This window comes from Podarcis tiliguerta (genome assembly GCF_965153285.1).
Source record: "Podarcis tiliguerta genome assembly, chromosome: 1".
NCBI lineage: Eukaryota > Metazoa > Chordata > Lepidosauria > Squamata > Lacertidae > Podarcis > Podarcis tiliguerta.
In genome coordinates, this window is record NC_139534.1 from 126,717,231 (window position 1) to 126,739,165 (window position 21,935).

At 46.9% G+C, this 21,935-nt stretch overlaps 1 protein-coding gene across 4 annotated transcripts in view; it reads right to left on the minus strand.

Moving 5' to 3' along the window:
• The window catches only part of LRRC9 (leucine rich repeat containing 9), a 74,682-nt gene that overhangs the window by 37,114 nt on the left and 15,633 nt on the right, over window positions 1–21,935 (minus strand). For all 4 annotated transcript variants that reach the window (XM_083433625.1, XM_083433624.1, XM_083433622.1 and 1 more), the window contains 9 exons: window positions 21,378–21,509; window positions 20,627–20,803; window positions 18,363–18,474; window positions 15,281–15,401; window positions 12,816–12,995; window positions 6,189–6,316; window positions 3,911–4,123; window positions 2,439–2,558; window positions 1,234–1,425 (listed from right to left, as the gene is read on the minus strand). In XM_083433625.1, the coding sequence (XP_083289751.1) occupies window positions 1,234–1,425; window positions 2,439–2,558; window positions 3,911–4,123; window positions 6,189–6,316; window positions 12,816–12,995; window positions 15,281–15,401; window positions 18,363–18,474; window positions 20,627–20,803; window positions 21,378–21,509 (1,375 nt within the window). The remainder of the gene's footprint in view (window positions 1–1,233; window positions 1,426–2,438; window positions 2,559–3,910; window positions 4,124–6,188; window positions 6,317–12,815; window positions 12,996–15,280; window positions 15,402–18,362; window positions 18,475–20,626; window positions 20,804–21,377; window positions 21,510–21,935) is intronic.

Here is a 21,935-nt window from a genome sequence, read left to right on the forward strand (position 1 = left end):
GATTGGATTGCTTAATTTAAAGGATTCTAATGAATCCATCAACTTGCTTCCAGCAATCTGCAAGGGAATGTGCTCTGCTGCTTGCTCGCTAGCGTGAGTGAGTGAGGAGGGATAATATTTAATCAATGTATCCTCTCCTGCTTGCCTCAGCATTCCCAAAGTGCAAGTTATCCCAGGCCCTGAATTGGTCACCTTCCATGGACAGCTTAAGAACATTTGTGTTTACCGAGGCGTAGGGATGGAGGAAATATATGACACAGTTTGCATTTTATTGCTTTTAGTTCTTTTATTAGTTCTTATTTATATTTTGCTGTTTATTCCTCTTTGGCCCATCTTATTGAGAAAGCAACGTATAAACGATTGAGGGTGCAATGAGATTAAGGGCCACTATCTGAACGATAATCTTGGTCATTTGATTGCCCTTTTTACCCATTGCTGTCTTTTTATTTGTATATATTGCTTGTTTTATGTTGCTATGGCCGTTGGCTAATACGAATAAAGTGTCTCCTAATCTTAACGTATAAACGAGGCAACTGAATGGACAGCAAATGAAAGGAACAGTAAATGAAATTCAGCACGGCCTTCTCTAACGCACTAACAATAATAATAATAATAATAATAATAATAATAATTAATAATAATAAATTTATTATTTATACCCCACCCATCTGGCTAGGTTTCCCCAGCCACTCTGGATGGCTTCCAACAAAACACTAAAATACAATAACCTATTAAACATTAAAAGCTTCCCTAAACAGGGCTGCCTTCAGATGTCAACTAAAAGTCTGGTAGTTGTTGTTCTCTTTGACATCTGGTGGGTGGGCATTCCACAGGGCGGGTGCCACCACCGAGAAGGCCCTCTGCCTGGTTCCCTGTAACTTGGCTTCTCTCAGCGAGGGAACCACCAGAAGGCCCTCAGCGCTGGACCTCAGTGTCCGGGAAGAACGATGGGGGTGAAGATGCAGGAGAGAAAAGTAACTTCCGCAACAGCATCATATCCAACACAGAAGTAGCTGCAGGATGTGGGGAACCTCTGGCAACATCTGCAGGCCAGAGGCTCCCCATCGCTGCCGTCCTATGACAGCACTCACAGCAGAAACAGGGAATTGTCCTAGTAGCATTAACAAAGACCAGTGCTAATGGGGCTTACTTGAAAGGCAGCACTGAAGTAAACAAAGATCCCATTCTTGTGTTTTTTTGTTTTTTGTTTCGTTACAAGTTCAGGAGATCTACCTTATGCCAGGGGTTATGACGGATATCGAGACTGAGCACCATGGGGGTATGTTTCCGTAAGACGCCAATTTCCTCCCCGGCCTTCTTCAGCTGGTTCCAGCTCAAGTCCAAATACTTCAGTTTGTTTAGGCCTCTGATGCCCTCCAGGGTGATCACGTGGTTATGGCTGGCGTCAAAATATTCCAGGTTCGGCTGCAGCGGAAGTAAGAAGTGCGAGGATGACTTGAAAAGCAAGCAGCTAAGAAACTAATTCGTTTGCAGAACAATGGGCATGGTATTACGATTGTATTCGGTGGTTTGACAGTGGAACTGTCTGTCAGTTTGCATTTCTTGATGCAGAAAGTATTGATCTGATGTGTAGAGATCTTTCCTATTCTACTCAATTCAAGAGGGTTCTGGAAGCTTCTCTGTGTGAAAGAAGCAAGCAGAAGGTTCATGATGTTTGGGTTATTCCTTCAGAGAAGCTGAGTACAGCTGGCTTAAACTGGTTCTGTCATCTCTTCTGTCAAGGTCATGGAGACTATAATAATGCCAGAAGGAGCCCTGGTTTCACTTTCTCTTTCTATCTCTTTTCCTTCTGGTGTGGTGTTCTGCACATAGCATGCTTAGTGTTAAGGTTTAGCCTTATAATAAGTTATTGCAAGTTTAAGTTAAGTCTACTGCACCTGGATTTTTTATGGACAGGGCCAATCCTGAATGTATTGGATTTGTGACCATTGTGCTCATTTGCCTTCAGCAGCAGTAAAGCTTTGCTGGATGAAATATTAATTGCCTCTGGTCTATTTCTTGAGAATCCTGCAACAGGTTTAAGTTTTTATTCTGCTAACTATACATCAGAGTTCTGCTCTGGATCAATATTGAGTAGAATTTCATGCCACGGTCTCCCTCGGAAAGTGGTAGACTCTCTTTCCTTGGAGGATTTTAAGCAGAGGTTGGATGGCCATCTGCCAGGGATGCTTGAGCTGAGATTCCTGCATTGCAGGGGGTTGGACTAGATGACCACTGGGGGTCCCTTCCAACTCTTCAATTCTACGATCTATGAAGTCACATCAAAGGTTTTAAGCAGATAATTATTATATCCAATGATGTCCAAAGACTTTGCGTTTCCCCATGAAAAGCTCCCTTCACTCCAGGGCTTTTTCACTTTGTGCCTTAAATTTAATTTTTACGAACATACCCACTCGAATGAGCTGCGTTACTCTTACCAAGTGGTAAACGTCATCTAAACAGGTGAATTCGTTAAAACTAATGATGAGTTTGCGAAGGCCGGTGAGCTTGGAGATGTCTCGGAGTTTGCTCAGCCTGTTTCCATGCAGATTCAGAATCTACGTTGAAAGAGAAGAGGGGATTGAATGTTCTTCTGGATGCAAGGCAGCTGCTACGGTGCCACTGAGCCACAACAACATCTGGAGGTTATCAGATTGGGACTGAAAATTTTATTATGGGGTTGGGCTTCTGCATTGCTCCCCTGCATTGGTCCTTTTGCTTTCTTAAAAAAAGGAAAAGGAAAAGGAAAAACCCAAGCTCTGCCCCTTTTCAATATAATTGGGACAGTTCCATGTTTAGTCACATCTGGCCCTAAAAGCCTTGCTGGAAAAACTCTCCCCTCTTCCCCATTGCAATGGAGAGGCAGTGTGGCCTAGTGGCTAGAGTGGAAGGCTAGGAGTTCATATCCCCACTAAGCTCGCTGGATGACCATGGCTAGTCACTATACCTTGGCGTAACCTACCTCCCAGGGATGTTGAGGATAAAATGGAGGCTGGGGGGGCACGGAGATCCACACTTGCTTGTTTGAGGAAATGTGAGATATAAATGCAATAATACATTAAAAGATGATGAAGCTACATGCTCTCTTCTCCTTCACTGCCAGGTGCGGTTCTTCAATCTGACTCCCTACCACCATGCACCTGTGAAATCCAGACCTGTCTAGAGAGGTGCAAGGAGACTGTGGTGGTTTTTTAATTTATTGCTCTTATTCCTTATTGAAGGGGGGGAAAGAATTTTGTACCCAGTATAAAATTAGAAGTGCACAAGGTAAAAAAATAAAGACGTGCAAAGACACACTCGTGTAAAAAAAAAGAGACACATACATACAAATTTATAAGCTTACAAGGTGTATACCGTATTTTTCACTCTATAAGACGCACTTTTTCCCTCTTAAAAAGTAAGGGGAAATGTGTGTGCGTCTTACGGGGCGAATGCAGGATGCACAGCTATCCCAGAAGCCAGAACGGCAAGAGGGATCGTTGCGCAGCGAAAGCAGCGATCCCTCTTGCCGTTCTGACTTCTGGGATAGCCGCACCAGGCCTCTTCAGGGCAACGGGAGGAACATGCCCCCTGCCCTGAAGAGGCTTGGCATGGCTATCCCAGAAGCCAGAACGGCAAGAAGGATCGCTGCTTTTGCTACGCAGTGATCCCTCTTGCTGTTCTGACCGCTTCGCTGGAGAGGCGCTGCGCAGAGAGGGAGAGAATATTGTTTTTCTTGTTCTCCTCTAAAACTAGGTGCGTCTTATGGTTAGGTACGTCTTATAGAGCGAAAAATACGGTAAGTGGTGTGGCAAGGCAAAAAAACAAGTCCCCCCAACTTCAGGGAATGGGAAGAGTTTGCAGTCTCCTTTGGAAACAGCACTGTGTCGCTTCGATTATGCAAGACCACCGTGTAACAGAACCTGCTCACCATTATCTGACTGTAGATGTTGGCCTTGGCTACCGCCAGCACCGTCTTTTCATCCAGGCAAACGATTTTGGGCTTGGGCTTAATGATCGGCTTCATGCTTAGAACTTCGTCGTCGCGTTGCAAATCCCGAGAAAGCACAAATCCAGCCGAGTTTCTCCTTCCTTCCTCCCCGGTCACATTGCTGAGCGACGAGAACAGAGGCTCCACTTTGACCTAGGCAGAAGACCCAGAGCTTTCTCTTTTTGCCACAGCTTGTTACTGTGTTTCCTTTGTTTAACTAAACAGATATATAAACAAGCTAAGCGAGAGTCATAAAGATGCTTCGGTGCAACACTCAGCATGGGGGGTGGGGGGAAGCCTGTGATTCTCCAGGCGTCGTTGGACTATAGCTTTCATCATCCAACATCTGGAGGGCCAAAGGCTCCCAGCTCCTGACTTAGGAGGACCAGAAAATACAGAAAAAGCGCCTGGATCTGCTCCTCACTGGATCTGACCCTTTGCTAATTAGCTTGGGGTCCAACCGCTGAAGTGGGGGTGAGCCCCTTTAATTAAAGGCAGAGCTTGCTAATTGAGAAAGATGTAGCCATGCATAGGTGGTGCAATGAGTGTGTGCTATCCGTTAGAATTCCTGCTCCGTGATTGCAGTCATGGGATTTTTGTCTTTCACGTGACGGTATGTGTTTTGACCCCACAGAGTGGGAAGTGACGGAGACAGGATGTTTGTGTTACCATGTTCTGTGAAGTGGGACTATTGTCCTTTGTTCTTTTTCTCTTTGCTGTCTGATGCTAGAGAGAGAGGGAGCCATGTTGCAGTGCTCCGTGTGTGTTTATATGAAAATAAAGTAGATTAGCCAAAATGCTGAGTTGCTGAGGTCTGTTATGCGAACTGCGCAAACTCTGCGGATCCCTAAGTGTGCCAGTGTCGGTTTGCATTGGTCGCTGTGATGTTCGAGCTGAAGAAAGCTTATGAAGCTCCTGAACGTTCGACCAGGAGGCAGGGAACATGCCAGTCGGGCATGTGTCTCTGCCAGGGTCCTACTCAAGTGTAGGCTGAACTCCTGACACTATCTGTCCATTTCAGTTTCGTAGACTTGGAAGGTACCCCCAGTGATCATTTAGTCCAACCCCTTGCAATGCAGGGAATCTCGACTCAAGGATCCCTGACAGATGGCCATCCAACCTCTGCTTAACAACCTCCAAGGGAGGAGAGTCCACCACCTTCTGAAGGAGCCTGATCCACGACCAAACACCTCTTACTGTGGTGTGGCGTACATTTCCGTCGTGCGGCCCCTTTAATTGCAGGGGCAAGCTGCCAAGCCTGTACCACAGCTAGAATTGCCACTGTTGCAGTGGCAGCAGCGGCAACAGCAAGCAATGCATCCCTCGTGGGACAGATCTGCTGCCCCGTAGATGCTAGCGCCTGAGGCAGCCAGGTTACCTTGCCTCATGAATGGGCCGGCCCTGACTAAATGGCTGCAGCTTCTCAGGATGCATGATAACTCTGTAGGTAAAAGTTTAAAATGGTAAAGGACCCCTGGGCAGTTAAGTCCAGTCCAAGGTGACTATGGGGAGTGGCGCTCATCTCGCATCAGGCCGAGGGAGCCTGTGTTTGTCCACAGACAGCTTTCCGGGTCATGTGGCCAGCAGGACTAAACTGCTTCTGATGCAACGGGACACTGTGATGGAAACCAGAGCACACAGAAACACAGTTTACCTTCCCACTGGAGTGGTACCTATTTATCTACTTGCACTGACATGCTTTCAAACTGCTAGGTTGGCAGGAGCTGGGACACAGCAATGGGAGCTCACCCCGTCGTGGGGATTCGAACCGCTGACTTCCAATCAGCAAGCCCAAGAGGCTCAGTGGTTTAGACCACAGCGCCACCCATGTCCCTACAAATTCATGGAGGAGAGGACTATGGGGAGTGGCGCTCATCTCGCATCAGGCCGAGGGAGCCTGTGTTTGTCCACAGACAGCTTTCCGGGTCATGTGGCCAGCAGGACTAAACTGCTTCTGATGCAACGGGACACCATGATGGATGTCAGAGTGCACGGAAATGCCATTTCCCTTCCCGCCGCAGTGGTACCTATTTATCTACTTGCACTGGTGTGCTTTTGAACTGCTAGGTTGGCAGGAGCTGGGACAGAGCAACGGGAGAGCACCCCGTGGCAGGGATTTGAACCGCCGACTTCTGATCGGCAAGCCCGGGCACATTTGCAAAGGGGATCTTGACACTAGCCCCTATGAACGCATTGCTAGGGAGCAGGAAGCGCGTACCAACGTGATGTACTCAAACTCCACGATGTACTCGGGCAGAACCAGTTCGTGATCAAACACAAACCACTCGCACTGTCGCAGGTTGCAGTCGCAGTTCTTGTAGTCCAGGGAAGAGCAGACTTCTGAAGCTGAAAGGCAAGAACAGGAATGGCGGATTCTCTTACAGATTCCCCACCCCTCCGGTTACTGAAGTTTAGAAATTGTAAGAACAGGAGACATTCCCAGAAGGAAAATAAGAAAGAGAGGAGAGAAGGAGAGCCCGCAGGATCAGGCCAATGGCCCACCTTGTCCAGCATCCTCTTCTCACAGTGGCCAACCAGGTGCCCAGGGGAAACCCAGAAGGAAAGATCCTGAGCACAAGACCAAGACTATCCTGTGGTTTCCAGCTGCCTCCAGCTCCACCATAGCTAGAAGCCATCAGTAGACCTCTGCCCCGCACAACAGCAGAGGTTTGGGACCAGAGTTTTTCTCCACTTAGAATCATAGAATCACAGAGTTGGAAGAGCCCACAAGGGCCATCGAGTCCAACCCCCTGCCAAGCAGGAAACACCATCAGAGCACTCCTGACATATGGTTGTCAAGCCTCTGCTTAAAGACCTCCAAAGAAGGAGACTCCACCACACTCCTTGGCAGCAAATTCCACTGTCGAACAGCTCTTACTGTCAGGAAGTTCTTCCTAATGTTTAGGTGGAATCTTCTTTCTTGTAGTTTGGATCCATTGCTCCGTGTCCGCTTCTCTGGAGCAGCAGAAAACAACCTTTCTCCCTCCTCTATGTGACATCCTTTTATATATTTGAATGAGCTTAGATGAGCTGCCTCCCTGGGTGGACAGACCCTATCTGCCCCTGCACAGCATGTGCAGAAACCAGCTTCTCATTGTTTATTAGATTGATATGCCGCCCTTCGTTGTAAGATCTCAGGACGGTTCACCGAATAAAAGACAGGATGAAAATGAGGAAGTCGTTAAAAACAAAGCAACAGCAAACAAACCTATGGTCATGTAAATCATCCTCAATAAACACACGAGAAGTAACCGACTGTGTTCTTAGATAAATATGATATACAGTGGTACCTCGGGTACATATGCTTCAGGTTACAGACTCCGCTAACCCAGAAATAGTACCTCGAGTTAAGAACTTTGCTTTAGGATGAGAACAGAAATTGTGCAGCAGCAGCACAGCGGCAGTGGGAGGCCCCATTAGCTAAAGTGGTGCTTCAGGTTAAGAACGGACCTCCGGAACGAATTACGTTCTTAACCCGAGGTACCACTGTAACTCATAAAGTTCAACAACCAAACAAAGCAGGAGACCCAGTGGATCAGATCATTTTCTAGTCAGTTCATGCATAAGGTCTACCCGTGTAATGGTGTCTATTCCACCTGTCTGTTCATAAAGTCCAAACAATCCACATGAAAGGTTGTTACAGTTCCACAAAATCCTTTCACAGAGTCTAAGACAAGGATTTCCAGAATATTTTCCTTGTTTTGCCATCCTGGGCTTCTTCAGTAGTTAAAGAACTAAGTGTGATTATACCCCCCTTTTTGCCAAACGACGCACTAAGTCACTAAAAGATAAATTGGTGCATATGGATTTAAAACCAACACCCATACAACGTACGTTGTCTGGTCCTCCACGTCTTTAAATGTGGGCACTGTAACTCCTGCAAATATGCTCTGCAGGTAAAAGAGTTTAACAACAAAGAAGGTTTTAAGTTCTGGGAAGACACAAGATTTACCCACCCGGGAAGAATGGCAGATGAAGCTGATGGACTACATGGAAATGGCAGAAATGACTGGCAGAATCCGAGAAAGAGGGAAAGGATTTGCTGAATTAGCTAAGTTGAACTAGAATACAAAAAAAGGAAGGTGTGAGGAAGTCGAGGAAACAAGTAAATGAAAGATAAAGATATGGAAATTGGATGTGTTTTTAAATGTTTTTGTTTTTTCTTGTTGTCTTGATGTATTGTTTTTTTTCTATTTTTGATGTACTGTTTGTTAATTTTTTTTTGTTTTTCTCTCTCTCATATTCTTTCTTTTTTCTTCTGTGATTATAAAACTACCAATAAATATTATTATTAAAAAAAAAAGGTTTTAAGTTCTGATCTGATCCATTGGGTCTTCTGCTTTGCTTGGTTGTTGAACTTTATGAGTTACTTCTGTTGAAATTTGAGACAATAAAAAGTATACCTTATTTATTAAGAACACAGCCGGTTACAACTTGTTAAAAACAAAGCAGCAAAAACAGTAACCTTCCCACCTCCCCTCCTGCAGAAACATTTAGAAAGGCTGTAGAGCGTTAATCAGTCAAAGGCCTGGTTGAAGAGTAACGTTTCCACCTGGCGCCTAAAGGTGTATAATGAAGGTGCCAGGCGAGTCTCCCTGGGGAGAGCATCCCACAAATGGGGAGCCACTGCGGAGAAGGCCCTGTCTCACGTTGCCCTTTGCAGCCTGTCTTTGCATGCAGGGCAAGCCCCTAACTCACTGAGGATTTAAGACCAATCGAAGCCATTTCCTGGGGTGTGGCTGCTGCCGCATGCTGACAGCTTCTGGGAGCTGAGTGCAGGGCAGAGACCAAAGATGGAAAAACTACACAACATGTCTCCCACCAGAGGTACTACCCCTCCCTTAACACCCCCCAAACCCCATCCCACGTATGCTTTCGAGAAAAATAGAATCGTAGAGTCCAGTCCAACCCCCTGCAATACAGCTGCCCCGTGTGGGGATCGAACCTGCAACCTTGGCAACATCAGCACCATGCTCTAGGCAACCTAGCTATCCAGGCTGCCCCAGGAGGGTCAGCACTTGTCACAAGAGCCCTGCTGGAACAGGACAAAGGCCCATCTAGTCCAGCAATTCGTTCTAAATAAGGTTACCAGACGTCCCAGTTTCCCGGGGACAGTCCCCAGATTTACAAATCAGTCCCCTGGCAAAATCCTCTCTTTCCTACTGAAGTTGACAAGTGTCCCTGGATTCATTGAAAAAAATCTGGTAACCTCATTCTAATATTCACCAGCCAAATGCCCATGGGAAGCGTGCAAGGGAAGCCCTTTTGCCCCGCTTGGGATTCCCTGTGGCTCATATTCAGAGGCATATCTCCTCCGACAGTGGAGGCAGAACGTCGCCACCATCGCTGTGAGCCACCCATCCCAAGCACAGATGTGGCGCTTACTTCCATCTTCCCGCTTTCTCTGTACTAGGCCAGATCACGGCTTTTGGAGCACCCCAAAGCAGAAAAAGAATGCAAAGGTTTCAAATAAATGCAGAGGCTTCATGTGTGAGGCTGGATCTCCCTCTAGTGGCTACTCGCTGCCTTGCTATTTTCTTCCGGTAGCAGTAAAGGCAAAGGTAAAGATAAAGGGACCCCTGACCATTAGGTCCAGTCGTGACCGACTCTGGGGTTGCGGTGCTCACCTCGCTTTATTGGCCGAGGGAGCCGGCGTACAGCTTCCAGGTCATGTGGCCAACAGGACTAAGCCGCTTCTGGCGAACCAGAGCAGCGCACGGAAATGCCATTTCCCTTCCTGCCGGAGCGGTACCTATTTATCTACTTGCACTTTTTGGCGTGCTTTCGAACTGCTAGGTTGGCAGGAGCAGGGACCAAGCAATGGGAGCTCACCCTGTCACAGGGATTCAAACCGCCAACCTTCTGATCGGCAAGTCCTAGACTCTGTGGTTTAACCTACAGCGCCACCCACGTCCCATCCGGTAGCAGTGGGTGAGTGGAAATATCTGCTCTCTCCTGAGCTTTTTCTAGGCACTCTCTCGCCCTCTGCACCAGAGTCCTCGGACAAATGGAGACTTCCATTTTTTACGGGGTGTGGGTGGGTGTCCAAATAGCTTACAAAGAAGAAGAATAAGAAGAGTTTGGATTTGATATCCCGCCTTTCACTCCCCTTCAGGAGTCTCAAAGCGGCTAACAATCTCCTTTCCCTTCCTCCCCCACAACAAACACTCTGTGAGGTGAGTGGGGCTGAGAGACTTCACAGAAGTGTGACTGGCCCAAGGTCACCCAGCAGCTGCATGTGGAGGAGCGGGGAAGCGAACCCAGTTCCCTAGATTACATGACTACCGCTCTTAACCACTACACCACACTGGCTCTCAAATGACTTAGAATAAATTGGGACGTATCTGAAACAGACTGAATGGTCAAAACACATCTATAGCCGGTCGTTCTGAAAGAACTGCGAATCACAGAATTGTAGAGTGGGAAGGGACACAAAGGGTCATCTGGTCCAACCCCTGCAATGCAAGAATCTCAGCTAAATAACCTCTGACAGATTACCACACACCTGGTTTACTGGTAGTACATGCAAAAAGGACCACAAGCTTAACATGAGTCAACAGTGTGATGCAGCAGCAAAAAAGCTAATGCTATTCTAGGCTGCATCCATGGAAGTCTAGTGTCCAGATCAAGGGAAGTCATAAAAGGTAAAGGTAAAGGTACCCCTGCCCGTACGGGCCAGTCGTGTCCGACTCTAGGGTTGCGCGCTCATCTCGGTCAAGAGGCCGGGGGCCAGCGCTGTCCGGAGACACTTCCGGGTCACGTGGCCAGCGTGACTAAGCAGCATCTGGCGTGCCAGCACCAGCCCCGCACACGGAAACGCCGTTTACCTTCCCGCTATAAAGCGGTACCTATTTAGCTACTTGCACTTAGGGGTGCTTTCGAACTGCTAGGTGGGCAGGAGCTGGGACCGAACGACGGGAGCTCACCCCGCCGCAGGGATTTGAACTGCCGACCTTGCGATCAGCAAGTCCTAGGCACTGAGGTTTTACCCACAGCGCCACCCGCGTCCCAGGGAAGTCATAGCAACACTTTATTCTGCCTTGGTCAGACCACACCTAGAACACTGTGTCCAATTCAGGGAACCCCAATTTAAGAAGGATGTTGACAAGCTGGAACGTGTGCAGAGGACGGCAGCCAAGATGATCCATGGTCTGGAAACCAAGCCTGATGAGGAACGGTTGAAGGAGCTGGGTATGTTTAGCCTGGAAAAGAGGAGGCTAAGAGGAGATACGACAGCCATCTTCAAATGTCTCAAGGGCTGTCACATGCAAGATGGAGCAAGCTTGTTTTCTCCTGCTCTGGAGGGTAGGATCCAAACCAATGGATTCAAGTTATAAGAAAGGAATAACTTTCTGAAGGTAAGAGCTGTTCGCCAGTGGAAAGGACTCCTTCTGGTGGTGGTGGATTCTCCTTCCTTGTGTGGGAATGTTCAGGGATGCAGGAGGATATATTGTCTGATTATATCCTTTTCCAACTTGTGTTAACAAGTTCCACAATTTAGCAGAATAACATCCCCCTTTTTAAACTTGCAGCGGATGCGTTTGCTCAGGCTTGCTAAAGCCTCTATAATAACTGTTCTGTTATCTTCCCCTTATTCCCTCATAAAAAATAAGGCACAACACAGTCTTCTACAAAAGTATAAAAAGAGTTTACTCACATATCATTCTCTTCACAATAGGATCCCAGAAGGCAGTCTTAGCTTAGAAAAGTAGCATACACTTGGAAACTATCCCTTAAGAAGACAGTGCCTTTGTCCTCTCTTGGCTGGAAGCCAAGAGGGCATCTTTGGCTAAGCAGATGTTGCTTCTTCGATGCATGTGGTAAAAAAAAGAGAGATGGCTGCCCTGCCCTGTGCTTTTGTTGTTACCTGCACAGGTGAGGCCACGCCCACCTCTAGTCACATGCAGAGGAAGTCTGTCCCAGCCCAGAAGGAAACAGGAAGTTTACCTGCTGGCTGGGCAAACATTCCTCCCCATGTGTAAACATGTTCACTCTAGGAATGTTGTACTTGACTGCTCTTGTGTTTCACCTCCCACACCTTGGAGGTTTTAAAATAGAGGTTGGGTAGCTATCTGCCCTGGATGGTTTGGTTGAGATTCCTGCATTGCAGCGGGTTGGGCTTGATGACCCCTGAGGGTCCCTTAATCCTATGATCTCCTTACTTGTACTACTGTGCATTGTCCTTTCCTTTATGTTTGGTTGTTGGGGTACATCACACCTAGGTGGTTATATATTGTTGATTCCATATAAGGACCCGAGACATCACCTTGCCAACAAAGGTCTGTATAGTTAAAGCTATGGTTTTCCCAGTAGTGATGTATGGAAGTGAGAGCTGGACCATAAAGAAGGCTGATTGCCGAAGAATTGGTGCTTTTGAATTATGGTGCTGGAGGAGACTCTTGAGATTCCCATGGACTGCAAGAAGATCAAACGCATCCATTCTTAAGGAAATCAGCTCTGAGTGCTCACTAGAAGGACAGATCGTGAAGCTGAGGCTCCAATACTTTGGCCACCTCATGAGAATAGAAGACTCCCTGTAAAAGACCCTGATGCTGGGAAAGATGGAGGGCACAAGGAGAAGGGGAGGACAGAGGACGAGATGGTTAGACAGTGTTCTCAAAGCTACCAGCATGAGTCTGACCAAACTGCGGGAGGCAGTGGAAGACAGGAGTGCCTGGCGTGCTGTGGTCCATGGGGTCACGAAGAGTCAGACACGACTAAACGACTAAACAATAAATTGGGTACTGTTACATTTTTTAAAATAATAAAAATCCCAGGATCAAATTTCCCCAATGAAATCCCAGGAGTATGATATGACCAACTCCAGTTGGAGACACTAGCTTACACTTGGGTTTCTCTTGCTGGTCCACAGCCCCACTGCTGTCTGTACTACAGGGGATGTTCTGGGAGGACTTGCCAGACCTGTAGACGGAATTGATGTTGGGATAGCTGGCCTGGACGACTGGCTCTCCGTCGTGAGCCGGGGCGCTGTGTCCGAGGAAGACTTTTGCAACGATGAGTTTGCCTGAGAAAGGAGAAGAGAAGAGAACGTCTCACTTACAAGAACACAAGGCATCAAAACCCCAGAGGAGAGTCCCAAACGATGGAAGCAAAATTAACCAAGCCGCAAACAGAATGGGTGGCCAATTTTTCCCAGATCTGCCCACTCATTAAGGACATAATCAGAGGTCATTCCCCTGGGTGCCATCCAAACAGAGGTGAAGTGGGTGTCAATATTTTCCTTTGGAGGCGCCCCGACTCGCTGTCCTACAAAATGCCAAATTTCCCCCCTTGCAGAACACATTTTTGCATGTTGTTCTCACTAGCGTGTGTATTTTTGGTGTACGTTAAAAATAAATAAATAAATAAGTGATTTGCCCACCACTCTGAAAGCCTTTTCAGCTGAACAAGAGGAATAAAAATGGCTTATATAAATAGCTAACTAACTGAATATAAAAGGTAAAGGGACCCCTGACCATTAGGTCCAGTCGTGACCGACTCTGGGTTTGCGGCGCTCATCTCGCTTAACTGGCCAAGGGAGCTGGCGTACAGCTTCCGGGTCCTGTGGCCAGCATGACTAAGCCACTCCTGGCAAACCAGAGCAGCGCACGGAAACGCCGTTTACCTTCCTGCCGGAGCGGTACCTATTTATCTACTTGCACTTTGAGGTGCTTTCGAACTGCTAGGTTGGCAGGAGCAGGGACTGAGCAACAGGAGCTCACTCCGTCGCGGGGATTCGAACCGCCGACCTTCTGATCGGCAAGTCCTAGGCTCTGTGGTTTAACTCACAGTGCCACCCGCGTCAAATAAATAATATAACCATTTTTGCATTCATTCGTTGGAAAACTGCATAGCAGCCTTTGATGGATGTATGGATTTTGAAACAGATTTTGAAGCATTGGTATGAGAAGGGTGAATTTGGTATAATCATAGAATCGCAGAAGTTGGGTCTCTTGACGATCATCCAGTCCACCCCCTGCAATGCAGGACTATGCAGGGATCGAACCTGCAACCTTGGGCATGATCAGCACCATGCTCTAACCAGCTGAGCTACAGGTCTGCATAAAAAATCCCCAGACTGAATGAATTTCTTCTTTGTCTCCAGTGCAAGCTGCTTTCCTCTCTGACAGTTCCTCACTTTGTCACAGCAATATTATTTGGCTTCCAGTCTCATCTACGACTGGTCTGCCCCACAGAGGACCTTAAGGTCCATGAATAATCATAGAGGTCCAGGGCCCTAAGGAAGTCAGATTATCCTCCACCAGGGACAGGACCTTCTCAGTGATGACTCCCACCTGGTGGAATGCTCTGTCCCATGAGACCAGGGCCCTGCAGGATTTAACTTCCTTCCGCAGGGCCTGTAAGACAGAGCTATTCCACCTGGCTTTCAATTTGAACTTAGCCTCATCTTTTATTCCCCTTCCTTCCCTCCCCCTCCCCTTTTTATGAAGATTACCCACTCTGCGATCCCACAGCTAATTCTCCCCTGGTCTCCTCGCTGGCCCAAAAAGGACTAATTTAGCCAGCTAGCCCTGGGGATTATCTAATGTTTTTTGGATGCATTTTCCCCCTAAATTGATTTTTGAATTTATGGTTATTCACGTTTTATGCTGTTTTTTGTTGCATCAATTAAGTATTTTAAATTTGTTGTTTGCTGCCCTGAGCCTGGTTTTCTGAACTGGGAAGGGCGGGATATAAATAAATGTATTATTATTATTAGGGACGCGGGTGGCGCTGTGGGTAAAACCTCAGTGCCTAGGACTTGCCGATCGTATGGTCGGCGGTTCAAATCCCTGCGGCGGGGTGAGCTCCCGTCGTTCAGTCCCAGCTCCTGCCCACCTAGCAGTTCAAAAGCACTCTTAAGTGCAAGTAGATAAATAGGGACCGCTTTATAGCGGGAAGGTAAACGACGTTTCCGTGTGCTGCGTTGGTGCTGGCTCGCCAGCTGCAGCTTCGTCACGCTGGCCACGTGACCCGGAAGTGTCTTCGGACGGTGCCGGCTCACGACCTCTAGAGCGAGATGAGCACGCAACCCTAGAGTCGGACACGACTGGCCTGTACGGGCAGGGGTACCTTATCTTTATTATTATTATTGCGAACACCCCCACTTCCACTAGCAGAAAGCATGGCCTTAAAACTTCACATCTTGCTGGACCACCCAGCTAGCACCCAAGGCTCTGTCCCTCTCGTCACAACCCGCTGCATTTATTGCAAGGCCTCTGCGGCTTTTCCTGCTGAAAAGGCTTTTTTTATGTGACTAGGGCTCTAAAAAGTATTCATGGGTGCTTAGAGCAACCTCTCTATATTTACCACGCCTGAATGTATCCTCGGAGTCCCCCTTGCTTCTGGCTTCCTTTTGCAAATATTCAATTCTTGGGCATTCGCAGATACTGAGACTGTTGGATAGCTGGACCCCTCCTTCGCTTCCAGGCTGCAAAGAGGAACAAAGCAAGCCTGAGTAGGCAGATCAGACTGACCCTTAAATGCTCTCCCAACATTTATTTATTTTTTAATAATATTTTATTGAGTTTTACAATAAACATAACACAACAAAAAAGAAAAACACAAAACAACATATAACAGAGAAATAGCATATAAACACAAAACAACAACAACATATGAAAGAAAAAAGTAAAAACAGTTTTTGTCTCATTATAATCTTGGCATTAACTTGTGTCACCAACCTCCCCAGCCCTTCCTTCTCTGTATTCCAGATCTTATATTCTGTCAGTAAATTCCTTCCCTCTGTCTTAATTTAATTTCATCATAATTTTAATATCTTAATATAATTGCATTTCTGTATATCATAAAATATTAATCTTTCTTAATCTTTAATTTTTTTTACTAATAACCTTTTACATTCGATCTGGTGTCATCAAACATTCATTATCTTATAGTGTTTCTGTAAATAGTCTTTAAACTTCCTCCAATCTTCCTTCATGCTCTCCCAACATTTAACTACAACAAACCCCTTCCTTCGTATGGAAAGCTGCCATGCTAAGCAAAACATTTCCAGCTCAGCTCTCCCTTATCTCTGTTGGCTATTTTTCTGAGTCATGCAGAGTGACGAAGCGGTTTCATCCTTGAAGAAGATGAAGTAGACTCCACACTCAAGACTTTGAAGACAACTCTTTGCTTGCAGGATGGCAACCATTGCAAGCAGTATCGTTGTTGTTGTTGTTTAGCCGTTTAGTCGTGTCCGACTCTTCGTGACCCCATGGACCAGAGCACGCCAGGCACTTCTGTCTTCCACTGCCACCCGCAGTTTGGTCAGACTCATGCTCCCTCAGCTCCTCCTTCACTTTTCTTGCCTCTTATGAAATGGCTCGAAGCATTATGCAAATCTGCGTGTCATCTAAAAACACAACTAACCACCGAGCATTAAAAACTTTCCTATACAGGGCTTCCTTCAGATGTCTTCTAAAAGTCAGATAGTTGTTTATTTCCTTGACATCTGATGGGAGCACGTTCCACAGGGTGTGTGCCACTACCGAGAAGGCCCTCTGCCTGGTTCCCTGTAACTTCGCTTCTCACAATGAGGGAACCACCAGGAGACCCTCGGAGCTGGACCTCAGTGTACTGGGCTGGATGATGCGGGTGGAGATGCTTCTTCAGGTTGTTGTTGTTTAGTTGTGTCCGACTCTTCGTGACCCCATGGACCAGAGCACACCAGGCACTCCTGTCTTCCACTGCCTCCCGCAGTTTGGTCAAACTCATGCTGGTAGCTTCGAGAACACTGTCCAACCATCTCGTCCTCTGTCGTCCCTTTCTCCTTGTGCCCTCCATCTTTCCCAACATCAGGGTCTTTTCCAGGGAGTTTTCTCTTCTCATGAGGTGGCCAAAGTATTGGAGCCTCAGCTTCAGGATCTGTCTTTCCAGTGAGCACTGAGGGCCGATTTCCTTCAGAATGGATGGGTTTGATCTTCTTGCAGTCCATGGGACTCTCAAGAGTCTCCTCCAGCACCATAATTCAAAAGCATCAATTCTTCGGCAATCAGCCTTCTTTATGATCCAGCAGTATCATACATATGTACTAAGTCCAGTGCAATGCATTTCACTCTCTTGAGCCCAAAAGAGGGTCTTCTTGCTTCTAAAACTCCACTGAAGCAATCCATAAATTGTAGCTTGTCTGTCCTCTCCAACTCCTCTGGGTGGCGGGTTCTTGGAGTCTCCACAGTCGGAAAAACAATGGCAAGTCCCAACCTTCCTACCACTGACTAAGACACAGACATGCTCACTTTTAAAAGGGAGTTAACAAAGGCAATGATTCAGCGTTACTGTGACCTTAAACTGGAGTCCCACAATTTTGCAGCCGTTACACTCCATTCCATTGCATAGGTTTTCTTTCCCCCCGGTACAATTTATTCTTTATAAAATGCATTTTCTACAAATACAGTACAAGTACTAACAGCATTCTAGAAAATGAGAACATCAGGCTGGGCCAGCCCAGGACACTTTGCCACTTCAGGCGAGACAGAAAATGCCAGCCCCCTGTCACGGCTGCTGCCTTCGCTTGAGGAGGCAGGAGTGCCAGGGGGCGTCCAAGAGTGAAGGAGACAGATACACTGGCAGTGATTGGCGGCAGAGGAGGCTGGATCTGCTGCCTGGGGCAACCACCTCACCTCGCCTCCTGAGTAGGCCAGCGTTGACTTCAGTGGAGGCACTGGCAGAGGAAGAGGAGTGCAGGGGGAGCCCCCCGCCCCCGGCAGCGCAATACCGGTGGGGTGCCATTGTGGCTGCCCCCCTGCCCACACTGAGTGCCATGCCCCCGGGACACGCACCAGCCCCACCCTGCCTGCTCTCCGCACCCCCGGTGCCGGAGCATGAAGCTCCACCACTGAGTGGAGGCATTTTGTTTCTTTTTTCCCTAAGAAATAAAAAGTAGACTTCAATCCTAAGGCTCCCTCGCACGATGAAGTGGTACAGTCTGTAGAAGGCTGTACTATGGAACTTTTCTGAAGATGAAGACGCTAATTCAGACCAAACGCTCTGAAGCCAGAGAGACACAAGAGGTCTCCATTTAAACTTCCGGTTACCAAGAAGACCAAACTTTAATAAAGAATGGGGAAAGAACTATAATTTGTCTTGGAGACCACTGTAAGCAGATGCCAACCTTAGCAGGATTGCAATAACGCTTGTAATGAAGCAAGCACTATGGAGACAGTGATGTTATATAAAATATAGATTATTGGGAAAAATGTAGCAGAAAAGGTTTAATTAAAAGGACACATGGAGGGGAGGTGGGAAGTCCAGAGATTCAGAGGAATCTGTAAATGTGGATGTGAATGGGCGGGGAATAAATAATAAGTTGCTGCTGCTGTTGCTGTTATATACTTGTAAAATCAAATAAAAACTATTTAAAAAAATTAAAATAAAATAAACTTCCGGTTACCTTTTTTACTTCCTGGAAGCCGTCCTCTAGGATTTGAACCAACTGCTGTTTCTTCAAGGGTACGTCTGGGGGAGATACATAGAAGAGATATTCCAGCATCTTCCTGTAGTTTCTAGATTGGGAAGGTGGGAATAAGAGGGGGGGGGAGAACACCTCTAGTACTGGGCACAAGAATGCTCAGGGGCGTTAAATGTCTTGGGGTACCGGGCACACCACACAAGTTTGCCTATGATTTGCATATAAAATGAATGCTTTCGGGAAATTAACAAAGAAGGTGGATAGTGTCCCAGCAGCATTGCACTTGCAACCAACATACAGTGGTGCCTCACAAGACAAAAAGAATCCGTTCCGCGAGTCTCTTCGTCTTGCGAAGCAACTCTATTAGCGGATTAGTGGATTAGCGCTATTAGCGGATTAGCTGCTAACAGTGGCGTAGCGTGGGGGGTGCAGGGGGGGCCGGCCGCACCGGGCGCAACATCTGGGGGTTAGGGTTAGGGGGCGCAAATCCACGGGTTAGGGGGCGCAAATTACTTGCCTTGCCCCGGGTGCTGACAACCCACGCTACGCCACTGGCTGCTAAAAGGCTATTAGCAGCTTAATGCCTTAGAAAAAGGGGGTGGGGAGCGAAAAAAATCGCAAGAATCGCAAGACATTTTCGTCTTGCGAAGCAAGCCCATAGAGAAATTCGTCCTGCGAAGCGCATTGAAAAACGGAAAACCCTTTCGTCTAGCGGGTTTTCCGTCTTGCGAGGCATTCGTCTTGCGGGGCACCACTGTACTTTTTGAAAACAAGGTTTTAAAAGAGAGGGGCAAAGAGGCATGAGATGTGGAGCTTGCTGCTAAAGCGCCTGCTCATGAGACAACCTCCCCCAGTCTCCTGTCTCCAGCTGTGGTCTAAACCACTGAGCCTCTTGCCGATCGGAAGGTTGGCGGTTCGAATCCCCGCGATGGGGTGAGCTCCCGTTGCTTGGTCCCAGCTCCTGCCAACCTAGCAGTTCAGAAGCACACCAGTGCAAGTAGATAAATAGGTACCGCTGTGGCGGGAAGGTAACCGGTGTTTCCATGTGCTCTGGTTTCCTTCGCGGTGTCTTGTTGCGCCAGCAGCGGCTTAGTCATGCTGGCCACATGACCCAGAAAAGCTGTCTGCTGACAGATGCCGGCTCCCTTGGCTTGAGAAGTGAGATGAGTGCCGCAACCCCATAGTCGCCTTTGACTGGACTTAACCGGACAGGTTACTTTACCTTTAACTTTACCTACCCTCTCCCTTGTTTGTCCCCAGCTTCTGGTACTCAAAGGGTTATTGCATCTGAAGCTGGAGATGCCGCCAGCTAAATTACCATGGCCAATAGTGGCTGGCGAAACACTACTCATCTTGTGGGAGTACCGTGGTTTGTTGAAACCCGACATGTGACAAAGCATTAACACTGTGGGTGTTCATCCACCCCACTCACACATGAAAACAAAGACCACAACAGCCAACGACAAATGAATAAGCACACCCTAGGCCAACCCCAACCTCTCTCACCACCAAAGGAACACAAGTGAACAGCAAAGAACCTGCACAAGCAACGCTGACACGAAACCCCACAAATATTAAGTAAAATAGAAACATCGCCACTCTTTCCTCCTTTTCTTCCTAATGTCTCAACAAATGAAACTGATTTGTAAAAATGTTACATGGGGAAAAAACACGAGAGAGAGACACTGCACACACTTTTGTAGAAGAAGAGGAAGAAGAGTTTGGATTTGATATCCCGCCTTTCACTCCCCTTCAGGAGTCTCAAAGTGGCTAACATTCTCCTTTCCCTTCCTCCCCCACAACAAACACTCTGTGAGGTGAGTGGGGCTGAGAGACTTCAGAGAAGTGTGACTGGCCCAAGGTCACCCAGCAGCTGCAGGTGGAGGAGCGGGGAAGCAAACCCGGTTCACCAGATTACGAGTCCAGCGCTCTTAACCACTACACCACCACTGGCTCTTGTAAATCAAGAAAATCTGTAATAATAAAAATAGTAAAAGCAAAACACTGTGGGTGTTTATAAAGAAAAACAGCTTTGACAAGGGACTGTTTTGAGCAGGAAATTTGCATGCGGGGCTATTACTCCTTTCCCTGCTAACCAGGTTTCTCTGTAGCCAAAGGATGCAGACCAACTTTGAACTCCGGTTTTAAAACTCTGGTTATAACAAGGGCACCTCACCTTTGGCCAGAATTTGCTATCCTGCTGTCTTACTCATCTATAATTAAAAGGAAAAGGAAAACGCACTTACAAGAACTCATTTAAATCTTCTTTGTCCAGAAAGTGTTGGAACTTCTCTTCAAATTTCAGCCTCAGAATCCGGTTGTGCACCCGAATGACGCGGTTCACTTTCACTCCTGTGATGCCATGGGTTTTGAAGTCCAAGGCGCAAAATCGGGATAGAATCAATTCATAGCAGGAATTAAACCTGTGTTTAAGAAAACAGAGGACTTTGAGGCTGTTGACGGCCGAGGTATGTGCATCAATTGTGCACTGTAATACAATTTTTTTAAAATGTCAGTTTGTATGTCAGTGGGTGGCAAAACAGAAGAAAGACTTGTGCACAATAAGCCAATTGCGACGGAAGAGAAAATACTGGATGAAATTGCAAATTAACGTTGGAACAGATTGAGACACGTTAGTGAATGGTTTTGATGACTGAATTATGCGTTGTTTTGTGATGTGCTGTAATTGTGCTGCATTTTGATGTATCTTAATTTATTTTTATAGATTTCTGATTGTCGTTTTAAGAAGCTTTGTAGGAAGCCACTTCACAAGCAGAAATAAAAATGAACAAATTAAGAATGTGGGCTTTGTGGTTCATTCTGTCTATTCCTCCCATCTGTAGCAGAATTGTTTTTGAGTGTTTCTAGATGTTTAAATTACTTTATCTTCTCTGTGTGTACTTAGAGACTTCTGTGGAAATATGAAGAGGTGTAAGAATTAAACTTTCAAAAATACATATCAAGGTTTCAAAATACAGTATCTCAAAACAGCTGTACCAGGCATCGCTGGGGGAGCCCTCTTCAAAACGGGTGTTTCCCACTGTTTCCAGTTCAGTCAGCAAAAACTGCACAGCCAAACTACTGGCTTTCTTCTTCTTCTTGACTTCTCCCTGATACACGGCTTCAACTCTGCAACAAAAAGAGCAGGATCTGTCTTGGTTGGAAGGACCAATAAATACCAGCTGGTCCTAAAAGATCTACATTGGCTCCTGGTAAATTTCTGAGAACCATTCAAAGTGTTGGTGCTGACCTTTAAAGCCCTAAATGGCTTTGGCCCTGTATACCTGAAGGAGCTTTTGAATTATGGTGCTGGAGGAGACTCTTGAGAGTCCCATGGACTGCAAGAAGATCAAACCTATCCATTCTGAAGGAAATCAGCCCTGAGGGCTCAATGAAGAACAGATCCTGAAGTTGAGGCTCCAATACTTTGGCCACCTCATGAGAAGAGAAAACTCCCTGGAAAAGACCCTGATGTTGGGAAAGATGGAGGGCACAAGGAGAAGGGGACGACAGAGGACGAGATGGTTGGACAGTGTTCTCGAAGCTACCAGCATG